We start from the raw sequence: 24,079 nt of genomic DNA, 5'->3' as shown, positions 1-24,079 counted from the left end.
CCTCTTCCAAGTAACTAGGTAATACCCAGTTCTGGGCAGGAAATTCAACCTCTAATAGGCACTCCTGCAGGCTTGTAACCTGAACCTATAAAGTAACTTCATCACTATAACACTGGTGCGCTAGTGTTATAACGTTTGTGGAACCTAATGGGTGGCAGCAAAGTAGGATCTGGCCTGATTATAAGAAACTGTGCTTAACAGAGCGTCTTGGCAACTTTGCAAAATGAGGGCCAAAGTACCTGTGATGGCAGCAGGACTGTGTCTCTTTTTAAAAATCCAAGTCTGCCCCAATGGGGTTGGAAGTGCAACTTCAAAGTGCAAAAGGGATGGGAGGGTGCTAAAACCTCACCACCCCCTACCCTGCAGTCTTACTTATTTATTTACAGGATTTATATATAGCCATTTATCTAACAATGTTCCCGAGCAGTGAACAATGAAAAGAATCAAATCAAATCATGCCAATAAAACCATGGCCGATCAGTCAGGGAAGGCTTATTTAAATAAAAAAAGTACAGCAGGTGCCCGAAACAAAGCTGCCTGATGCCTGCCGGACATCAGCGGGCAGGGAGTTTCACAGAGCGGGAGCCGCTTGGTTCACTTTCCCTTGCCAGACTCCTGAGCTCCTATGGAAGTGAGATTGCAGGGGGGAAAGCAGCAGACTTCCCCCCCCCCTGCTCATCTTACACTGTCACCTTCTGCTTTAAAGCCATCAAATGTAAAGTCACAAGGTCTGCTACTGTAACACAGTTTGGCTCTTAAGAGTTCTGAAAAGTATCCTTTATTGTACTCCAAATGTTGATACCATCTTAAAGATGCTCTCCCACAGGCAATCCCAGGAAGTGCCAGGGCTATGAATTCCAATGTGGCGAGACCTGTATCAATTACATATTGGTCTGCAATGGGAGACCTGACTGCCCAGGTGGATTTGACGAAGGCAGAGATTGTGTTGTGCCATGCCAGAGATCATGCTCCCAGATCTGCTATCGGTCTCCCAGTGGGCCTGTAAGTAAAGAACGGGACTTGAATGTCGAATACATCTTCACCTCCAGCTTTGTTTTAGAATAAAAGTTATTTCTAAGGTGAACTGCTGCTTCCTAGGCACTGTCCACATGCTCACTGGCAAGTAGCAGCCTTGTTGCTTGCTCTATTCAACTCTAGCCTTACTGGTTAAATGCCAGGTAACTCTCTGCTCATTAGGTGTTTGTGTGTATGTGCTCTATAGCATAATCCTCAATGGAACTGGGAGGGTGAAAGTAGAAAGGTGGATGTCCAGCACTACATCCGGTCAACGTTTTTGACAAGACTAAGACTGCAGACTCACTCCTAACCATCTTAGTAGCCCTATGTTCAAAAGGAGCTGTATCAAGTGCATTCCCTCATGTTGTTGTTACTTCTTTTCCCTCCCCTGTCCTTCCTGGGCAAATACAGGAGTCCCACCCTCTTACCGTCTAACCCTGAAAATGGCATTTTGGCATGTGCACGTTGCAATGCTGAAAGTTTCAGTTCCTTCAGTGCATTTAACTTAAGTCTTCTTTCTTCCCTGGGTCCCTTACCCTGCCCATTCTGCTGTGTTTATGTAGATAAAGCTTCCATCCTGTCTTCCTGGGATTATTTCAGCTTGGTAGAATTAGGCATGGGATAGCCATCAATCTTGACCAGAAGAGCAATTTATTTCACTTTCCCCAGCAGTAGCAAGTGTTCTAGTATAAAAGTTTTTAATGGTGTAACCCTCTGCATGTTTAGACAAAAATAAGTCCTATAACTCCTAGGATGCCCTAGCCAGCTACTTTTTTCTGTCTAAAATGCATAGGATTGCACCCTAAGTGGATAATCACATAATGCTTGTTTCTAACCTAAAGACACAAGCTGCTTTTAACATGCACTCTCTTTCAGAAATGTGCTTGCAATGAGGGGTTCAGGCTAAGAAGTGATGGACACTCCTGCAAAGATATCAATGAATGCAAAGAGTTGGCAAAGCAGAGCTGCAGCCAGAGCTGTGTCAACACAGAGGGTGGCTACAACTGCATTTGCCACCCTGGCTACTTGTTGGAACCAGATGGCCACACATGCAAAGTAGTTGGTAAGGTTCTACAAATTGGTTCTCCCAGAAAGCCTCTGTCTGCGTGGCTCAAAACAGGATGAGTCAAGCTTTTCTGAAGTTGGAAAGGTGGAATAGGAGGCTTTGGCTTCACATGGATGCATCTATAAACATCTGGGGAAGAGGCCATAGAAGCTAAGCCTGTCTGCTTTATGCTGGTAGACTGGAGGAGACTTGTTGAGCAACATGTAAGCTGTTAACTAGGCTAGAACTCTGGTTCTGATACTGCAAGCTAATGGAAGAAAGCTGGCATAACTGACATAACCCAAACGTAAATGCATTAAGTAATGCCCATGGTGTTTCAGCTATTTGGTTCTGAAATGGCCTTGCTTAAATTTACACTTTTCAACCAGTGTTAACACATCTGGATATAACTTGAGTGCAGCAACACTTAACAAACAAACACAACCCTCAAGCTATCTCTTGGGTTGGCGACCTGCCAAAGCACCCACTGAATAGCTGCTGAAGACCAGGATTGCTAATATAACTAAGTCTAGCCTGACTCCTCCTCTCTTTCATAGCGAGGAGTTTGTGCAATGCCGTGCCAGTATTTTGCTCATGGGGCTGGTGGAAAGGTGCAAAACTGCAACATTGCTGCTTCTGTCTTTGCTGTAGGCTCTGAACCAGCACTGCTAGTTGCAGTGCAGTTTGACCTGATTCTGTATGGGTTACGGAGCATGAGAGAAGACGTTATCCTGACAACCGATAAGGACCGCATTATCTTTTCCATCGACTACGATTTGGTGGAGCAGAAAGTCTTCTGGATGGACCTTAATGCAGAAAGCATTAAGTGGATAAACACGAAAACCAAGCAGAAGGGGACTTTAGTAAAAGGTGGGTCTTTGTTAATGTTCAGGCATTTGGTACTCTTAAGAAGAAAATTGTGGGCTTGGGACAAAAACTTAACTTAGCCTGAAGTTGTGTCCAGTGGCAATGTTGGCAAAAACTTCAGATTGTAAAACCTCGATCTGGCTTGGGTCCCCCCTTGACTCCACTTCATAGGCTAGCTTGAGAGCAACTGCATATCCAAAACCACTTGAACTTGGAAGGTGGCAGTGGCTCTGAGGATTAACCAGATAAGAACTGTATAGTTTTTTATGTCGTGTGATAGAAACTTGCTGCTGGCAGCTTATGTATACCTTTTCTAATGGCCTAAAAGACTAAGGGCGCAAGCCTATGGCCGCTAGTCAGAGGCTAGATGGCCAAAGGACAGGTCAGTTCCCAGGAACCAACCTTGTAGCCTGCAGTCCAAGGTCAGTTCCCTGAGAACTGACCTCCACCCCATCCCATGCTGCCTCGTAGGCCGCACGGAACGGCCCCACACTCCGTGCTTGGAAGAGGAGTGTGGAGCAGCAAGAACGGGGCGTTCCTGGGGGCATGTGGGGGCAGGGAAGTTGGAAATGCTGGTATGACACATCCTACGTATTGTACGGCTGCCGCTTCCTGTGCTCCGAGGTCCCACGGCTGGACAGCAGAAATCGGCTGTCTAGCCGTAAATCTAGGGTGGCTGAAGCACAGAGTGGATGAGCCTCTCTGCACTTCTCCTGCCCTGCATGGGGTAGGTGGTTGCCTCCGAGTTCGGAGGCGGCCGCCTATCCCGATAGGATTGCACCCTCTGTGGCCTAGTACAGCAAGATAGAGCTCCCAGGTTATTTGACATCTGGGCTCATGTTAGCAGTAAAGGAAAATGGCATTGAGATGTTATTGGGTACCTAAAATAAAGTACCATACAAATCTTAATGGGACTAATCCTGCCTGCAAGTACAGCTGATTCCCCAAAGGATTGTTTGAGGCAGCAAAGTAAAGCAAACAGTTCTGAGTAGCGCTGAAACTAGGTTGCTATACTGGTTACTGGCCAGTATTGACAAATCCCTTCTCCCTCATGCCAAGGGCGAGTGCTTTCCCCCTCTGGCAAACTCCCTCCTCCAACTGTATTCTACAGGGCTTTCAAAGAATAAAAGGTGGGGAGCGTCTCCCTTCATGAGGTGCCATCTGCTCAAAAGCACTCTCCCTGGTATTGTTATAGGCCAGCCTTCCCCAACCTGAGGTCCTCCAGATGTGTTGACCTACAACATCCAGAATCCCCCAGCCATCATTCTGGGACTTCTAGTTCAACGCATCTAGGGGGCACCAGGTTGAGGAAGGGAGGCCTAGCTGCTGCTGTGCCACAACTCAAATATCTACCCAACATTGCTCTGAACGTCTATAACTTCTCTTTAGAGACAGGGTGCAAATCATAATAGGTTCAGCTCTGTTTGCTCCTTTATTATTATTATTATTAACCATCTGATTTCAGGAATCAAATCTGATAGCATAGCAGTGGACTGGATAGGAAGGAATCTTTACTGGACTGATGGGACAGCAGGCCAGGTTCTTGCTACACAGCTAAATGGTACTTGGAAGGGAAACCCTGAATACACTGTGGTTCTTGATGACCTGGATCAGCCACGGTCACTGGCTCTCCACCCACTGGATGGGTAAGACTTCTGAACCTATGTCTCATGGATGCTGCTTCTAAAAGGCCTGAGCTTGGTGGAATGGTCTGTAAATACCAGGCACACGGCAGTCTCAGAAATCTCTAGGTGGGGATGGAGGGACTACAAATAAACAATACAGCTGTTCTCCTGTACTGGCAGGAGGTATAAATTAGAGGCCTGATGCTGTGCCACTTGAGGCTCTTGAATTTGGCTTCTGTTGACCTAGGTTTGCAATAACAGCAAATTCCACCCACACAATGTTTTTTTCAAAATGGGGTTGTTAGGCTTGGCCGATCACAGTGTGAAATGTGCCACAATGCGTTATATACAGCGAGTACTGCACTGTTCTTGCAGGAACTGTCTATTTGGGCAGTCAGATGTAAAAGAGATGGGGCTCTTTCATCTTTAATGGTTGTGTGGAAGAGGGAATTTTGGCAGTGTAGCTTCCATCATCTACACAGCCATTAAAGATGCAAGTGTCCTGTCCTCTTTCTACATTTGACCACTCTAGTTTATATAGAAGCCAATACCAATCCAGTCTGGTTTCACAAGTCTGGTTTCAGTTGAAGAGATTGGTCTCACTGTTATAACATCTCTTCCAAAAGAAGGACTGGAACTCAGATTGCATGGAAAACCTGCCTTAAGTCCTTGTTGGTTTGGGGGGTGAGCTGGTCACTCCAACTGCCAAGGAAAATGCACTCTGCATCATTCACATCCGTTGAAACCGAGTCCTGGTTTTGGAATGGGGCTTCAGAACTAAGGCTTGACTCAAGCTAAGCTCTGGGTCTAATCAAAGATCTGAGGCTCTCAAAAAAGAAAAAAAAGCAGAATATCAGTTAAAAGCTAATTACATTGATTTGACCCAAAGCAGTGTATAGATGCAAGCAAGTTTGTTCTTAGCCAAGGTCCCAGGGTATGGTCTAAAGGCACATGCCACAGAAGGTTTGCTGGAGCTAAGCATATCTGCATCTACTTAGAGCCTAGATGGGAGAACCAAGGGGATCTTAGTATATGTCAAATTTTCAAGGAAGAAAGATGGGATACAAATGAGTACACACGACAGGTGACAGGGGGTTTTAAGTGACAGAACTCTCTTAACCCAGATAATGGGGTAGTTGCTCTTCCCAAGAGATATGGGATAGCTTGATCTACAGTCTAAAAGAGTAATGAGATGTTAAGTTGTGCACCTTGGCATGTATATAACACTCCTAGAAACTATTTGGTAGCTGCAGTGACTTGACCTCCTATGTAATATTAACCTTCCCTTTCCTAGATTAATGTTTTGGTGTGCAATAGGGGTTGAAACCAAAATAGAGCTAGCTGGGATGGATGGAAGCAACAGAGAAATACTAATTGATGACGGACTTGGCTGGCCCACTAGCATAGCCCTTGACCCCTTGAGCTGGAAAATCTTTTGGTCCGATGACAAGCATCATTGCATTGGTTCAGCATCTTTGGATGGCACTAAGATGAAGGTACTGCAACACCCTGTAAGCTTACTTGAGCTCAGTCTAAGGCTGGTGACAGACAAGAGTGTTTTGGAGCTCAGGTTTTCTGTTTCAAAAAGAGGGATTGCTACACATGGTGTGAGAATCCCACTTTGCTCTTTTGTAAATTTGGGTACAAATCCTGTCTCTGACCGGAGGTGACAAAACAAATGTGGGAAGTGGTGCCTCTTCAACCAAGAACATGATTGGAAAATTTTTAACGTAAGATCCAGGTCGCCAAGCTGTGAGTATCTTGATAACATTTTTCTTTTAGGTATTCGAACTGACTGAGATTCATAGTCCCTTCTCACTGACCGTGTTTGAGGACTACGTTTATTGGTCTGACATAAAAACAAGGAGAGTTCAGAGGATATACAAAAATATGGGCAAAAATAGAACAGTTGTTATCAAGCGCCATGGGCAACCCTATGGACTGAAGGTAAGATCTTAACTCTTTGTAAGGGTTCAAGTTGGGAATGAGTTGGTCACTGGCATATATCTTGCTCTTGCCAGGCAGACCCCCGTGGCTTGGGAAGAATAAATGAGCGCAGTTTTCTCTGGCCCTTACGGACTTCACTGCTTAGCAGCTCCCTGAACAAAACCCTAAGGGTGCAATCCTATGCGTGTTTAGACAGAAAAAAGCCCTACAACTCCTAGCATTCTCCAGGAGAATGTTTCTGTCTAAACACGCATAGTATTGTGCCCCAAGTCTCTCAAACTCTGCTGCTACAAGGCAGACTGAGAGAATGGAAGCTCGGCCTGGAATGAGGTATGGACAAATGCTGCTATTGGGAATGGCATATTTGTTGCACTAATTAGTATTTTAGTAGGCCCTGTGTGAGTGTGGCTCTGACTACCACAACCCAAAGCAAACAGGGCTGACTGGAGGTCCTATTGATGCAACATGCAGTGTGCACTGTGCACTGTTTTTTATCCTTCGTGTAGACTAAACTGTAAACTTAAAACATGGAGATGACCTAGCTCAGTCAAAGCTATTAAAATACAGAAAATTGGCTTTCAGGTAATGCATGAAGTTCTCCAGCCAGCAGCCCCCAACCCTTGTGTGAGAATTGGCTGTTCACACTTGTGCTTATTGAACCCAGACAAAAGAGGAAGCTGCCATTGCCCAATTGGACTTGTGCTTTCAAGCAATGGAAAGACCTGCATTCCTCTAACAGATTCGACGTTCATGTTTCTGGTTGCACAAGCATCTGTTACACAGGTATTCCTTTAAATGACCTCTTGCATAATAGTTAAGAAGGCCTTGGGAATTTAGGTCACCTAAATTCCACCCTAGGACCACCTAGGGGTCCTGTAGCCTTTAAAAGGGTGGTGGGTTCTGGTTAGAGGAAAGTAGCTTACATGTGGATTTTATTCCCAGTTGGGTAAATGCTGTTCACTGCATTTAATTCTCTGCACTATAACACTAGGTCATGCTTCTTTCCATGAAGGCAAGTGTGCATTAATCACGATTAAGGATGTCAGAGAAATCCTCAGTGGAGTCAAATGAGTTTGGATTTCTATGAACCCAATCCACAGATTCCACAGTGGACTGGCTCTTCCCAAGTTGCATGGATTCCACAGACTTGCAAACCTTTTTTACTTTCCGGAATTTTACACAAAGTTAGTCATACAAAAATATGTAAAATAAAAGAACACCAGCCAAAAATGTGCATTTTCCCCATAGGCTAAATCATGATGGGGAATGGGGGGAGACTTGTGCATTTTGCGGGGATTTGCACAAGTGCAAATTTGCACAAATTTGGGGGGATTTGCACAAGTGCAAATTTGCGCAAATTTGGGAAACGGGAAAAAAATCCAATTCTGTCAATTTGTGGACAACGGAATGAAAGGCACTTGACAATCCGTGAAATGCAGACAGAATAGATTTTACCAAATTCATACATCCCTAATCACCATGACCTCTGTCTTCTCTCACAGAAATGAGGAAGATATGAATAAAGCCAATCACACCTTTGTACAGCTCCATTAATTGGAAAATGACACTTTGGCTTCAGTAATCAAGTGTTATAGAGGCAGATGTCTTGGATTTCTATGAAAGCTTCAGTCTTTCAACACTGGGAATGGAGGCAGAAGTCATGCAAACCTAGGCTTGTGCCATGAAGGATTCTCTAACAGAATTCTTCCTTTGAAGACTGGGGCCTGGAATTGCCTTGTGAGCTGTCCACTTATGATATAGCCACTTGTAAGCCTAAGCTATATAAATTTGGTTTTGTTGCTGTGCCTAATTCTAGGTCTACTTGAAGAAACTGCGCCCCATTTGGGGTCAAGTGACTCTTCCTGACCATATCACTCTCCCCTTGACCAACATTAGCCACCTGACAGCTGTAGACTACTCTGCACGTGATGCGGCTCTTTACTTCTCAGAGTTTGAAGGTGGCTTCCTAAAGGTCCTGGCTATTAAGGAAGATGGGAGAGTTTCCATGAAAAAAATCCTGCCAGTTGAGGGCACTGTAACATCTCTGGCTCTAGACTGGCTGAGTGGCAACATTTACTGGATTGACGACAAACACCCATACATCCAAACAGCAACTTCAGATGGCAGATATACACACGTGGTGATCAGCGATGGGCTTTCCCATCCAACCTCTGTGGTGCTGCATCCCCCAACCGCGGCGATGTGTGTTGCTGACTTGGGTTCTGAGCATGGCTTGCCTGGTCCCATGATAGAATGTGCCTCCATGGATGGGAGTGGAAGGAGGGTTCTCTGGAGGAGATCCAAGGCCCCTGTTGGCTTAACAATAGTGGATGCTGGCACCCGGCTCTATTGGGCTGACAAAAGTAAGTAGTCCAATGTGCATTCTGGTGAAAAATGCTTTGGGCACAGCTTGTCTTTCCTAGCATATGGAAGACTTGGCTATCTTCCCAGAAGCACTATATATTCTGGCCGAAGCACTAGCTAACTTAAAAAAAAAAAAAAAACCCTATTCCTTCCTACCTACTTCGTGTTCTTGAGGCAACATAGGATAAATGTTATGAAAATGTTTCCTCTACCCTATTTACCAACTAAGGCTTGTCAAGTTTGCCAGGAAGAGGTGGGATGTAGAATTTCCGCCTGATGTATCTAAGACTGCAGCCCACTTTGCTCCTAGAGAACCAGATGAGTGTCATTAAACCAAGCCAGCTAGTACTTGTCTAGCTCTGCCCTGGGTCTGATTTTGGTCATGCTATAAAGTGTCCCAGTGTTGCAGGAAAAAATATTCCAAGATGATCTACAGCCCCATTGAGTAAACGATCAACCCCCTATTCTCACCTAGGTACCAGTTTTTAGTTGCTGACAATAAAACATCATCAATGATTGGCAATTGATCTCTCTAAACTGTGTGAACTTTTCAGCATGTGCTGTTGCCTGCCTAAGGCTTACTTAATAGCTGTGCTGACAAATGCTTCCCCAAGTAGGCCCCTACTCTTGGAGGGACTAACCCTTTTCCTGTAAAAGATTGGCTTGCTAGAGGCTGCTTGACAGCTCTGGAACATCCTAGTGCACCTGCCAATGTATACTGCCCTGGCTGGCAGGGAACTCGGGTGCTCCTCTCTGTTGGTAAAGGTACCTTGTTGATCATGGATGGCTAGCTTTCAAATTTGCTTTGGTGTGACAGATTTTTAAAGCTGTATGTATATCCTACCAAAGAAACAACCCTCTAATATATACAAGGCTGCAGCTATGTCTCAACTTTGCTATTCAACTTTTGATTTACTTTGTTCTAGAAAATTCAGTTGCTTCTAGGTAAAATATTCCAAGATGGCATAAAGTTGAGAGAACACTCTGGTGACTGGCAATGGAATGCCTTCTCTAAAGACTCTAAATTTCTCTCCAGATCCCAACTCTTAATGTACTGTGGGCCAAATCTCATATATTTTTGCTCTAGCTGCTAAGAAGCAACAGGGGTAGCTTTCATGCAACAACCTCATATTCTTGTTACAACAAGGCTCTAACTTTATTTCCTCCAGTAAAAGGCGCTGTGGAAAGCATTCGGATGGATGGCACTCAATACAGACTCGTTCGGAGAGGGCTGCATGGCCTTACACTCTTCGCAATGGGGGAAGGAATGATTATCTGGACAACACTGACACACAACAGTAAGCAGTCTTGACCCAGCAGGACATATTTGAAAGCAAATATAGCTATGTGTGGCAGACTGGAACATATGCAAATGCTGATAGGCTGATGTTGCTGTGTTTGTTTGACTCACATCCCTGCTGTGCTAACAAAGTCAAGGAGCCAAATGGCAGGGTTTGGAGACTGACCAGTATAATTAGATGATGACCAGCGTTCCAGGGGCACAGAACTTATCTGGCTGGCTCATAAATAAGCAGATGCTAGCCAGTTGCCAAGCATGGGGAAGTCTAGTTCCAGGCAGTATAAAACTGTAACAATGCCATCGGCACTGTAAAGCATTTTTCTCTAAGTCTGGCAAATGTTGTGTCTAACAGGGGCAACAAGGGTGTGGCACAGCAATCTGGAGTTCGTAAAAATCTGGTGGTTTCAGGTCCATGAGAAACTTGTGGATATAAAGACCTACAGCAAACCAAACCAGCAAGGTACAGTTCATAATATCTATCTACAGTCTTAAAGGGAGATCTCAATAATACTGAGCAGTGAGTGTGATGCCTGGGGTCCTGTTGGGTATAGCTCAAAATGGTGAGTTTTAACAATGCAAAAATAGGGATCCTCTCTGGGCACCAATCCCAGATATGGGGATGTCAATCACTGTTCTGACTGTGAAGGATTTGCCAAGTTGAGACGCCCTGGAAAATGTGTGGGCATCTTTTATTTAGGCTTTTTCCAGACTACTTAAATTGAGGAAGAGGTGATAAAGTTCCAGCATAAGCTTACCGCACTGGCAACAAAGTTGACAAATTGCTTCCACTTCCTTAACCCACTGCATTTTGCAGAATGGCAGATAAAACTGAAGCAATTAATATCTTTCTCTTGCTGCTTCTAGGTAGCAATGCCTGTTCAGAAAAGAATGGGGGATGCAGCCACATCTGCTTACCAGTTCCACAAGGGAGAAGCTGCAGGTGCACCATGGGATACAATCTAGAACGTGGTACTGAATGCACCAAAGCACAAAGATGTTCAGCGCCACTTCAAGCCTGCAAGGATAGCAGCAAATGTATTGCAAGATGGCAAGTCTGTGATGGTAGTGTTGATTGCCCTGATGGATCTGATGAAACAAACTGTGAGTGGCCCAAATGAGGAAGTGGCATGTGTTGTGAATAAATGGTTGCTTGGGAACTCTGCCTTGCCAAAGAGCCCATAACACCTAAAGAATAGGTAACTTGCTGGCACTTTGGTTTGAAAGTCGAGATACGTTAAGGTCATCTGCTGTCTTACCAAAAATTCCGATTTCATAGAACTCTGGTACTTAGGTTGAGGTTTGCACTTCAGACAAAAACCTTCAGTAAAAGCAAAAGAAGGCCTAACACCACCACGTACTTCTGCTAGTTTGTCATCCTCCCTTCCAAAGGAAACCTGGAAAATGTTAGCTCTGTGAACAGGGGCCAGGGATCTCAAAGCTCTCAGCATCTTACAAAAGTACAATTCCCAGGATTCTTTGGAGGAAGCAATAAAAATTAAAGTGGTGCAAAGTGGTGCAAAGTGGTGCAAAGTGGTGTAAAAGTATTAAACTCATACATCTAGAATGGAATATGCCCATAACTGAACTGTCAGCCAGACTTCCAAGCTGGTCAGTAGAAACTGAAACAACTTAGCTGTTCTTAAAAGCTTGTCTCACTTCTGCACTGCCCTTACTAGAAAATATATTATGGACACCTAGCCTTTTTAAGTACATAGTACAACCTTTGAAAGGTGAGCTTTGCTCACCACTATCCTTGTTGTCAAAGAACTAGCAGGCCTAGGTTGACCTTTCTGTGTTCCAGAAGTGATGAGTTAATGGTTCTCTACTGGCAGGCAACTACATTGTCAAGAAGAAACCCCAGTCCACAACTCCATCTTGGACAACAATGCTGCGAACAAAGCCATTTCTTGGTAAGAAAAAAATACTGGCACCAATAAAAAGCACCACCAAGAAACCTCCCGCTACAATGGTGTATGTACAACCAGAGGTGAAAAAACACAGAAGTACTGCTGCTGCCATTACAGCGACAGCATGGGCGCTCTCTCCAAGCAGGAGACAAAAGACCTCTGCAACGCAGCAATGGGACAAAGCCTCTCTGATGCAGGGAGTTTTGGGAAGCGGTCTGGAGTCACAGCACTGCAGCAGCGAGACATGTAATCTGAGAGGAGACTGCACTGTCGAAGACAATAGAGTGAAATGCAACTGTATGTTGGGGTATAGCGGAGACTACTGTGAAGAAGAGGAGGCAAAGTCCACAGCGGGTTCCGCTGTTCTGGGCATCATTTCTCTCTTGCTAATTGCGATGGCAGGAGCAGGGCTCCTTATCTACTTCAGGAAACAAAGAGCACGCCAAAGGTAAGCTTGTTGCCATTCTCTCCGCCATGTTACGTAACTGCATGTGCAGTGGTGAAAGCTTGTAAATGTGGACTTGAAGATGGACCTCAAGCTGTGTTTTGGAAACCTCTGTTGTCAACAAGGACTTCTGAGTTGCTAACCTGCAATAGAGGAAAATCTGTTTTTCTATGCTTGCCTCTTCAAAGAAGTAGGAAGGATGTTACCCTAACAACCTAACCTACCTTACCTGGGAGATTATTCACATCTGTGGTTGATTCCATTTTTATTACTTCAGTGATTCTAGCTGTGCTTTGTTGGCTGCTGTGGGCCTGCTTGTGCTGCTGAAAAATAGAGTAAAAATGTGAAGGTGTAAACTTGGAGGTAGATTAGCCAGTTGTCTGAAGGTTACCCTGGGAATGCAATGGCTGAGCAGGCATTTGAGCCCAAGTCTCTACTCTAGTGAAGACACTGAATGCTGTCTTAATTCAAAATCGAATTCTCAAACAGCATTCTACTCATCACACACTTTTGCTAATTCTAACTTCAGCAGAGCCTTAAGCCCAGGCAGCAGAAATATGCTTGTAGAAACATACTGCTTCATACAAACTTTGAATGGCAGACTTGTGATAGTGGTTGTACAGAATAATTCAACAAAATATCTTGGCGCTCATGCACGCCTGAAAAGTTTTTTAATACAAGTGTCAACATGTAATGAGTGGCAAATGAATTATGTAGATCAGGGTGAGCAACTGTGGGAGGCCTGGGGGCCATTTTCTCCCCTTTGGACCCTCCTGCAGGCCGCACTAGCTTTTTTAGACAATAAAAAATAAATTTGATTAAAGGGTTAGTTTTAGCTTGTTGGCAAACTAAATTTGTCCTTCTTGGTACTCCATAGCTGCTATGAAGTACCATTTTGTTGATTTATTTGTTTTCTAATTGAGACCACATGCTGCTTGCCCCTGATATAGATGGTGCTACAGCAAAATCACGGTTTTTTATGCTGTACCACTACAATTTAGGACAAAGGCTTCAGCCTGGTGTTTGAACTGCTGTCTGTCTGTCTTTTATCCTCACAGAACCTCAAGTACAGGATCATCTAAAACACTGACCAGTTACCAGAAGGATAGTGAACCAAAGGGAGACAATTTTGTAGAAGACGAAACTTGTATCAATGCAGCGTATGATCCAGAACAGGTGAGGCCATCCAATAAGATGCCTGTTCTAAGCTTCCACCTCTTTTGTGCACACACTTGGAAAGCTTTCTATGTTCATGTGATAAAGACTGTTCCTTCTACCATCTTAAACTTAGTATGCATGTTCTGAAATGCAAAGCCAGCAGGACTACAACACCTAGTTGCCTAAAAGAGCTGACCTTGTGAATGGTTAAGATGCTGGCAGGGAGGGGGCTGTCAAGTGAAATAGGCTACCCTACTTGGCAAAGCTGTGAGCATTTATCTGCAGCTCTTCCTTGGCTGAAGAACTTAACTAGATTATTACAAGCATCCTGCTAGGTTGTAGTACCACTAATGCCAGAAAAAAAACATAACTATTCGAGTAATAATGCTGTACAGGCCTGAATCCTGGCTTTGCTCTTCTCCACAGGAACTGTCAACCCCTCTGAAGACAGGCACGAGCACAGAATTGTAAAACAAACCAATAAACTATTTTTTGCAAATTTCTTGCTGTCCCGTTCAGATACAACCCTGGGATGATGGTGCAACTCCCGCCAATGTGAGTCATAATAGTGCACCACTTATCTACACCAAAATGACTATCTGCACCAAAATAACTATTGCAGGGACACCTCAATGAACAAAAAAGCCATCATAAAATGGGGATGCAAACTATTGGAATATAGAAACAAACTGTGGGAGGATTACAGTTCATGAGTATGTCCAGGGGAGGCTGGTGGCACCAATTTTGGTGGGGCGGAGACTTTGTTCTTGATTTAGTCACAACCATCTAGAAGGCTAAAGGAGCTATCCAAGGTGCTGAGCCCCACCCCCAAATGGTCCCAGCACCTTGGATAGCTCCTTTAACCTTCTGGCTGGTTGCAACTAAAACTCAGAAAGGAAAGGAACCTTTGCCCCACCAAAATTGGAACCACCAGCCCCTGAGTATGTCTTGTGCATCCCCAGTAAACCAGGCATTGCAGTAACAAGGGGAAAACAGATTGGCCCCTAGTATTATGAGACAGAAACGCTTATCTATATATCCACTTCCCCCACACCATGCATAAAAATTACATGATCAGTCATGCTGTATTGGAAGAATATAGACCTCAACCCCTGCAGTGAGAGTGGCACCAAGCTGCTCTGTGGGCAGCTGTGCTTGGCTGATACCTTGCTATGACTTCCTGACAAGAGGCAGCCAAGGGGCCAGTTTGGAGATGCACAAGTTAGTCCTTAGTGCAAGCCAGCGAGGCAAAAGCACCTTGTTCATAGAAGTATAGGGGCTAGTTTCCCCCTTATACCAGCCTTAATGGCCTGTGCCAAAATTATGCTCTACAGCATTTGGTCTTTGGGGTCCAGATTAGAGCCTGTTCCAGCCACAACTGATTGCTTATAGCTCTCCATGTCAGTGGAAAAGTTAAGTGTGCTTAAAGCTCCCCTGCAGTCAAATTAATGGGACTTACATGTGTCTAATTTTGTCTTGTTTGTACCCTTTCACTGGTTTGGTGTTTTAAAGGTAAGAGTTGCCTTTTCAAGATTTTGCACATGGTTGACTATAGGGAAGACCAGCTAGCATACTACCTCATTGATGGGGGAAGTTTATTGCTGAGGTATATCAAGGAATTATGTTCTTCCTACCTCCCCCAAAATGCGTTAAAACAGAGCAGGGCACCACCTGCATCCTTGTGGATGCATTATGTCTGCAATGCAAGCAATGTATAAACTGGTAAAATACTAACACATGACATGACTGAATGGCATTCATGGAAAAAAGGGCAAAACTGGTACTTGTCTTGTGGGGCCTCTTCCGCCCTCTGTAATACTGGGGTCCAACAGAGCCCTACAGTGCTTTTAAATGTTTTTTTTTTGTACACACAAGAATGTACAGAGGGTTTTTTTATCGAACAGAAAAATATGCTCTCAAGACCCCTTGATGTGGTATAATCACAACAAGCACCAAAATAGGGAATTTATGATACAGGCAAAACACCAGATTATTTTCCGACCTGGTTTTGAGATGTTGCTGGGGACAGAATGGACCCCATTTAACTTAGGCATCTGGCAATTTCAGTTTCCTGTTCATTTCAATAAGGGTAAACTGGACTGCTGATAGCTTAGTGCAGCCTTCCCCAAAGTGGTGCCCTCCAGATATGTGGGTCTACAACCTTCATCATCCTAAGCCAATTTGGCTTTTAATGGCTCTGGTGCCTGACTTTTAATGGCTCTGGTGCCTTCCTGTTTTATCACTGCCTGTTCGGTGCAGCAGGGGGAATGAGTGAAGATTTGCCCCTTAATAAATCAACTTTTTCTTTATCCTAAGGAGAGAGAATATGGAAGGCAATTAGTAATTAAAGCACCCCACCCCAGGGGGCAATTCATTTCTAATCCTCCAGGCACACTAGATAGGGAGCAATTAAATACACATTTCTTTTGGCATAAATCTGTTTTAAGTTCAATGGGACTTACTTCTGAGAAGACATGCATAGGATTGCACTGCCAAGTATCGGGAATTGCTTCTGCATTGGAGCCCTTTTAACGCTGCGAAGGCATTGCTTTTCCGCAATCAATTGGAAGGGGGGATTCAAATGGAGGTTCAACACTAGGACCGTCTCCATGACCACGGAATTGGAAGGGAATGGTGGCTTACCCAGATTTTTCTTGGAATCGGCTTTGGTCCAGGCAGGGCTCCACAAAGGGGTGCACCGGAACACTATAAATCACTTCACAGAACATACTTCTGGGTGGAGGGATTTCAGTGAATGTCCTGTGACTGGCAGGGGCTGCTCAACCAATAAGAGGCTCCCCCCCTGCTCCAGGTTCTCTTCCCCCCCACCTGCTTTCACCTTGGAAAAAATCCCAGGAGGGTTCCTCCTGTGTCACTGCATAAATCACTCTCCTTCTCTGTCTCCATACACACACACACACCCTGCATTTACTCCCTTAAAGAACAATCACTAAAAACACACAACTTTCTCTCTGCCCTGATCTGCCAGTGCTGCAATCAATCAAAGCTTCAAAGCTTTGACATTAAGGTTCCTCAGTGTGTTATTTCGATTCATGGGAATCTAGTAACTTTGGGAGTGTGCATTTTGGGGACAAGCCTCATTGACCACAATGGGAGTTACTTCTGAGTAGACACATATATGTTTGTGATGGGAAACAATCCCCTTTCTAACCTGATGCTGCACAGGATCCAGTGATCGAAGGTGGAAGTAGTTATTTCTGAATGGGAATAAACCAAGCAACAGTATCGCAGCTTCAGGAATGCACTTTATAGCCTTTAGGATATTAGTGCTTTAAAAATCTGTTTCAATTGAGGGGGAGCTCTGTAAATGCTGTGTGTGGGTTCAGGAGACAAGCCTCATTGATCACAGTGGGGGTTACTTCTGAGTAGACAGTAATTGGTTTGTACCGGGAAATGACTGGGGTCACGGTGAAAGGCACACCGCTGGCCAGGGCTAGCATATCCGAGGTAACTGCGGGGCTTGGGGCACACAACAACTTTATCACAGAGAACTCGACTTAAGGAAAAGAATTGGACTTTAAGTAGTCTCAGGAAATCCACTTTTTCCGTGATAAGCTTAGGGTGGTTGCTGGATGGCCATGACGTCATGTATAGTAAGGACCTCAACATGCAGCCAGCTCGGAGTCAGTCACTCATGGAGATGCCCCCAGTGTTAACTCTAGAACCCCCTTCCGGTGTTGTTCCTCCATGTGTTTAATGCATGGAAGGGGGCCACATGCGTTGGCCCAGCCCCAAACATCCCCATCAGCTCCATCCTGGACCTTTGCCATTGAACAGAAGGCATGAAGGGGGAGCCTGTCTGTGTTTGTCTGAAGGCGTGTAGGCTCCTCCACGTGATTGGCAAGGCAAGGCCAATCACACAGGGTTCCCAAATGCATGGAGAAACCTATGGCTGTTCAGCCAAATGAGCATAGGTTCCCCTTTCAGAAGTTTTGTTCCATGTGCGAAGTGTGGGGTGAACCCAACAGGGGCACTGGGGTGCAGCCAGCACATATTCCCCCCCCCCCGGTGTCCTTTAAAGGGCATGTTTGAGATGCTGAAGGGGATTTGAATGATTCAGCAGTGTTCTTCTGCATGGCCAAGATCCTTCTATAATATTTACCCACAAGTAAGTCCTGTTTCCTCTTCATGGGTCACTGCCTTGTTGTGGCGAAGGGGCTTGCGTAACTCAGTGAAGCCATAAGCTATGTCGTGCAGGGCCACCCAAGACGGACAGGTCATGGCAGAGAGTCCTGACAAAATGTGGGCCACTGGAGAAGGAAATGGCAACTCACTCCAGTATTCTTGCCAAGAAAACCCCATGGAACATAGCACAAGGCTAAAAGATATGACGCTGGAAGATGAGCCCTTCTGGTCGGGAGGTGTCCAATATACTATTGGGGAAGAGCAGAGGGAATTTCCAAGTAGCGCCAGAAAGAGTGAAGCAGCTGGGCCAAAGCTGAAAGGACACTCAGCTGTGGATGTGTCTGATGGTAAAAAGAAAATCCGATGCTGTAAAGAACAATATTGTTTAGGAACCTGGAATGTAAGATCAATGAATCAAGGTAAGCTGGAGGTGGTCAAACATGAGATGGCAAGATTGAACATCGACATCTTGGGAATCAGCGAACTAAAATGGACAGGCATGGGCGAATTTAATTCAGGTGACCATCATATCTACTACTGTGGGCAAGAATCCCTTAGAAGAAATGGAGTAGCACTCATAGTCAATAAAAGCCAGCATGGTGTAGTGGGTAGAGTGCTGGACTGGGAGTCGGGAGATCCGGGTTCTAGTCCCCACTCGGCCATGGAAGCTCACTGGGTGACTTTGGGCCACTCACAGACTCTCAGCCCAACCTACCTCACAGGGTTGTTGTGAGGATAAAATGGAGGAGGAGGAGGATTATGTACGCCACCTTGAGTTCCTTGGAGGAAAAAAGGCGGGATATAAATGTAATAAATAAATAAATAAAAGGGTGGGGAAAGCAGTACTGGGGTACAATCTCAAAAATGACAGAATGATCTCAGTACGAAACCAAGGCAAACCACTCAACATCACAGTAATTGAAGTCTATGCCCCAACCACTGAGGCCGAAGAAGCTGAGGTTGATCGGTTCTATGAAGACCTACAACACCTTCTAGAACTAACACCAAAAAAAGATGCCCTCTTCATCATAGGGGATTGGAATGCTAAAGTAGGAAGTCAAGAAATCACTGGGATAACAAGCAAGCATGCCCTTGGTATACAAAATGAAGCAGGACAAAGGCTAATAGAGTTTTGCCAAGAGAACACGCTGAGAAACACCCTTTTCCAACAGCACAAGACGTGACTCTACACATGGACATCACCAGATGGTTAATATCGAAATCAGATTGATTATGTCCTTTGCAGCCAAAGACGGAGAAGCTCTGTACAGTCAGTAAAAACAAGACCTGGAGCTGACTGTGGCTCAGATCATGAGCTTCTTATTGCAAAATTTCAGCTTAAATTGAACGTAGGGAAAACCACTAAACCATTCAGGTATGGCCTAAATCATATCCCTTATGAATATACCGTGGAGGTGAGGAATAGATTTAAGGGATTAGACCTGATAGACAGAGTGCCTGAGGAACTATGGACGGAGGTCCGTAACGTAGGTCCCATGGCATAGTCTGAAGGCACATGAGGCAGCCACCTTGTTGAAGCTAAGCGGGTTTGGGTCTGGTCAGTGCTTGGAGGGGAGACTACCTGGGAACCACATGTAGTCACCTTGAGTTCTATGATGGAAGAAAGGTGGGATATAAATGTAATAAATAATAAATAAATTGTTCAGGAGGCAGCAACTAAATCCATCCCAAAGAAAAAGAAATGCAAGAAAGCAAAGTGGCTGTCTGAGGAGGCTTTGCAAGTAGCTGAGGAAAGAAGGGAAGCGAAAAGCAAGGGAGAAAGGGGAAGATATACCCAACTGAATGCAGAGTTCCAGAGAATAGCAAGGAGAGACAAGAAGGCCTTCTTAAGTGAAGACTGCAAAGAAATCGAGGACAACAATAGAATGGGAAACATTAGAGATCTCTTCAAGAAAATTGGAGATCTCAAGGGAACGTTTTGTGCAAAGACGGGCATGATAAAGGACAAAGAAGGCAGGGACCTAACAGAAGCAGATGAGATTAAGAAGAGGTGGAAAGAATACACAGAAGAACTATACAGGAAAGATCTGAATGTCCCTGATAGCCATGATAGTGCGGTCACTGAACTTGAGCTGGACAACCTAGACAGTGAAGTCAAGTGGGCCTTAGGAAGCATTACTAACAACAAAGCTAGCAGAGATGACAGTATTCCAGCTGAGCTCTTTAAAATCCTAAAAGATGATGCTGTGAAAGTGCTGCGCTCAATATGCCAACACATTTGGAACACTCAACAGTGGCCGCAAGACTGCAAAAGGTCAGTTTACATTCCAATTCCAAAGAAGGGCAATGCCAAAGAGTGTTCAAACTACCGTACAGTTGCGCTCATTTCACATGCCAGCAAGGTTATGCTCAAAATCCTACAAGCTAGGCTTCAGCAGTATGTGAACCAAGAACTACTGGAAGTACAAGCTGCGTTTAGAAGAGGCAGAGGAATTAGAGATCAAATCACCAACATTTGCTGGATCATGGAGAAAGCAAGAGAATTCCAGAAAAACGTCTATTTCTACTTCATTGACTATGCTAAAGCCTTTGATTGTGTGGATCACAACAAACTGTGGCAAAGTCTTAAAGAGATGGGAGTACCATACCACCTTACCTGTCTCCTGAGAAACCTGTACGAGGGTCAAGAAGCAACAGTAAGAACCGGACATGGAACAACCGATTGGTTCAAAATTGGGAAAGGAGTACGACAAGGCTGTATATTGTTGCCCTGGTTATTTAACTTATATGCAGAGTTCATCATGAGAAATGCTGGGTTGGATGAATCACAGGTCAGAATTAAGATTGCTGGGAGAATTATCAACAACCTCCGATATGCAGACAATACCATCCTAATGGCAGAAAGCGTAGAGGATCTAAAGAGCCTCTTGTTGAGGGTGAAAGTGGAGAGTACAAAAGCTGCTTTGAAACTCAACATTAAAAAAACTAAGATCATGGCATCTGGCCCCATCACTTCCTGGCAGATTTTATTTCTTGGGCTCCAAGATCACCGCAAACAGTGACTGTAGCCATGAAATTAAAAGACGCTTCCTCCTTGGGAAGAAAGCTATGGCAAACCTAGACAGCACAGTAAGAAGCAGAGACATCACCTTGCCGATAAAGGTTCGTATAATCAAAGCTATGGTTTTCCCAGTAGTAACGTATGGCTGTGAGAGCTGGTCTATACGGAAGGATGAGCGCCAAAGAATTGATGCTTTCAAACTGTGGTGCTGGAGAAGACTCTTACGAGTCCCCTGGACTGCAAGGAGGTCAAATCAGTCCATCCTAAAGGAAATCAACCCTGACTGCTCATTGAAAGGACAGATACTGAAGCTGAAGCTCAGATATTTTGGCCACCTAATGCGATGAGAAAAGTCACTGGAAAAGACCCTGATGCTGGGAAAGATTGAAGGCAAAAGGAGAAGGGGATGGCAGAGGATGAGATGGCTACATAGCATCACCGATGCAATGAATATGAACTTCAGCATACTCCAGGAGAGAGCGGAGGACAGGAAGGCCTGGCGTGCTGTGGTCCATGGGGTCACGAAGAGTCGGACACGAAGAGTAGGACATGACTTAACGACTGAACAACAACAAGAAGTCCTGTTCAGGAAATGTCTCCTGCAGGGTTCGCTCCTTGCAGGTTCTATCCATTCTTTGTGGGTAAACATTGTAGCTTACAAAGTCTGCAGATAATGCAGCCTATGTTTATTTAATAAACTTAATATTTAAACATATTACAATATTTGTGTTTTGGTTCCTGCTGTTACATATTGACATGATGGCTCACTTGGTACACTCTTGGCCCCCACCCCCCAGTCGCTAGCAGCACAACCCTGGTGAAGAGGCTTGCTCATCCTTGCATTTCTTCACTGTGCAATAGTAATAGTAAATGCTGTCTAAATCACGTAATACTTCACTGAGGAAATGCATGAAACATACAGATTCAGAGTCTCAGGGATTCAGGCTGATAAAACTGTTGTATTCATTTGTGGAGAGGTAGGAAACATTGAACCTGTGGTTGAAGACCGCTTGTAGGTGGCTGGGCATGTTGCCGTCCTTGCACCGCTCTTCTTCCTGCTTGTCCCTTGCATCCTGTTTGAGAATGTCCCAGCATTGGGCTATACATCTGAGTCGCAGGGAAGCCTGCTCGTGTTACTGGGCCACTCACCTTCCAGAATGTCCAGGGAATTGCTGTAGGATCTGGGCACTGGATTCCTGTTGTGCATGTGGAAGTCCCTGCCATCAATGGAGGGGGAGATGGCTGCAACAGTTGCTGGGCCCTGCTGGTGGCTGGCTGGGTAATGGTAATCCATAACTGCTTTCTTTAGCGTGCGTTCTTTCCAGCACTGAGCAAAGCTAAATGTAAGAGAGATGCCCCCAATAATTTCCAGGCAGCTACCTAGGTAGCCTAGTACCAGACTGTAGCTCACCTGCAGGGTACTGTCCTGAGGGGCAGGCAGTTTGTACAGTTCATGGTTGTACCAGGAGACAGCAATAAGGCTTAGCAATCCAGAAATGAAGAGCACCAGGCCACTTAGCCCAGCTGGCAGGTACTGGGGTATGTCCTGCCAGCAGCGCACACCCAGCGAGGCCACCACTAGCCCCAGGGCAGTGACCGCCAGCGAGGAGGGCATAAGCCCTTTGGCCACTTGGACAGGCAGCTGGGAGAAGTATCCAAGAGTGTCTTGGATATTGCATCGGGCAGTATTGGTGCTTTGGAACTCATTGCAGATGTCCCAGAGGCCCTGGTGCTGGACCAGGTCAAACGGCTGGCGAGGGATATTGCTTACATCCCTCCAGTTGGGAGCCAGAGTGCTGGTCAGGTTCAGGACGAGGCCGCAGGGACCTAGCACAATCCCCACGATCATGGCTGCTGGGGTCCGCATGCTTGCTGGGCCAGGCGGTGGAGACAGAGACACTGTTACAGGAATACTAGACAGTTTTCAAACCTTCTGGACTCAGGAAGCCCCTTCCACCTTGATTTATCAGCTGAAGTAAGAACTGCTGCAGAAAATGCCTCTGCGTTGTGTTCCAAGGTGCTACACTGTGGGGTGCCAGACAGGCATGTTATCCTGCATAAATCACATCCACTGTAGAATGCACCTAGCATTTCCCTACAGCTGTGGAATAAAGGGGCAAATTAGCAATGTCAGAGCTGTATTTTGGGAAGACCGCTCTCTTATCCTTCTGTCAAGCTAAGCTTCCTGGCTAAGCTTCCAAGGAGACCAGGACTATCTAGGAACACAGCTTGAGAAACAGGGGCCCAGACCAGTGGAGGCTGCTGTCCCAAGACAGCAGGGAACGAGGGGAAGCCCTAGTTAACGTTTTCTTCCTCCGCCTCGGAGCCACATGGCTGCTTTTCCATCCTCAGGCTCTCATCCTTAAAGTCCACCTCATAAGATTTAATTTAAACCTGAACGAGCTTCTAAGACATTTTCTTCCATGCTTTCTAAATTCTGCCTGCCTTTCCAGATACTAAAGGGAACACACTTTTGTCCCTCAGATCAGGTCCAGTTTCAGAGGGTGGAGAGTTCAAATGTTCATGTGCTCCCCCACAAGCCATCAAAGTGTGTCCAGTTCGTATGACCCACCTCTTCCACATTTGAAGGGGCTCTACTGGAGAGCCCCCCAAATTCCAGAGCCTAAATCCTGGCACTGACTTGGATAAAGATATCAAAAGAATAAGCGTTTACCTGCCTGCTTTGTCACTCCTGCTGCAGACCCTGCTGCGTCTCTCGCTTTTCCTTCTCTGTGTGCTCCGTTGAAAGAAGCCAATGGCAACTTGACCGAAACCTCTTTATGTACAGAGAAACCAAGCTAATGCTGCCGCTGCCAAACTTGTTCAGAGTAGTATTTCATGTAAAAGCAGGGGAGGGGAATGAAAGCAGAAGCGGAACCAGGAAGGGCTGCTGTTTATAGGTGATACCAAGCCAGTGACTTCAGGAAGGTGGGGTGTGCTCTAGAACAGCTTCGTACTCACACCTGCTACTGTATGAAGGTGGTGATTTTTATTCTCCTGAGTAAAGGTCGGCCTTTATTGCTTAACAAGCAAACAAATCAACACTCCTCATGCAGTTCTTTTAAAAGACTGCCATTCAGACTACAAGGCCAAACCCAGGTCGAATGCTATGAAGGAAATATCAGGTTGAGTGAATAGAGCTTTTTGAACGTTTGTAATGACCCTTGAGAGAAAAGTCGCATAACCTGAAATGCCCTGGGGCAGGACAAACACTTTTTAAAGAACTGGACAAACAG

General features: G+C 45.2%; 2 protein-coding genes across 2 annotated transcripts in view; one reads left to right on the top strand and one right to left on the bottom strand.

The window, feature by feature from the left end:
* Positions 1 to 14,177, top strand: part of LOC146352852 (low-density lipoprotein receptor-related protein 2-like) — a 41,671-nt gene extending 27,494 nt beyond the window's left edge. The window contains exons 17-30 of the mRNA XM_084829687.1: positions 827 to 1,002; positions 1,894 to 2,080; positions 2,714 to 2,932; positions 4,395 to 4,575; positions 5,849 to 6,050; positions 6,337 to 6,501; positions 7,084 to 7,284; positions 8,318 to 8,864; positions 10,035 to 10,163; positions 10,518 to 10,625; positions 11,030 to 11,266; positions 11,998 to 12,520; positions 13,576 to 13,693; positions 14,102 to 14,177. Of these exons, the coding sequence (XP_084685813.1) occupies positions 827 to 1,002; positions 1,894 to 2,080; positions 2,714 to 2,932; positions 4,395 to 4,575; positions 5,849 to 6,050; positions 6,337 to 6,501; positions 7,084 to 7,284; positions 8,318 to 8,864; positions 10,035 to 10,163; positions 10,518 to 10,625; positions 11,030 to 11,266; positions 11,998 to 12,520; positions 13,576 to 13,693; positions 14,102 to 14,146 (3,038 nt within the window). The 3' untranslated portion in view covers positions 14,147 to 14,177. The remainder of the gene's footprint in view (positions 1 to 826; positions 1,003 to 1,893; positions 2,081 to 2,713; positions 2,933 to 4,394; positions 4,576 to 5,848; positions 6,051 to 6,336; positions 6,502 to 7,083; positions 7,285 to 8,317; positions 8,865 to 10,034; positions 10,164 to 10,517; positions 10,626 to 11,029; positions 11,267 to 11,997; positions 12,521 to 13,575; positions 13,694 to 14,101) is intronic.
* A 7,319-nt stretch (positions 14,178 to 21,496) lies between these two features.
* Positions 21,497 to 23,579, bottom strand: CLDN23 (claudin 23). Its single transcript, XM_084832178.1, has 2 exons — positions 23,518 to 23,579; positions 21,497 to 22,944 (listed from the first exon to the last, which is right to left on the bottom strand). Exon 2 carries the CDS (start codon positions 22,708 to 22,710, stop codon positions 21,943 to 21,945), a length of 768 nt encoding a protein of 255 aa, XP_084688304.1. The 5' UTR covers positions 22,711 to 22,944; positions 23,518 to 23,579; the 3' UTR covers positions 21,497 to 21,942.
* Positions 23,580 to 24,079: the final 500 nt, after the last annotated feature.

The sequence above is a fragment of the Heloderma suspectum genome, chromosome 2 (assembly GCF_057233095.1).
Source record: "Heloderma suspectum isolate Gila_16-S chromosome 2, 16-S_ref, whole genome shotgun sequence".
NCBI classification, from domain to species: Eukaryota; Metazoa; Chordata; class Lepidosauria; order Squamata; family Helodermatidae; genus Heloderma; species Heloderma suspectum.
Note: the sequence above shows the minus strand (reverse complement) of the source record. Positions and strands in the feature narration are given on the sequence as shown.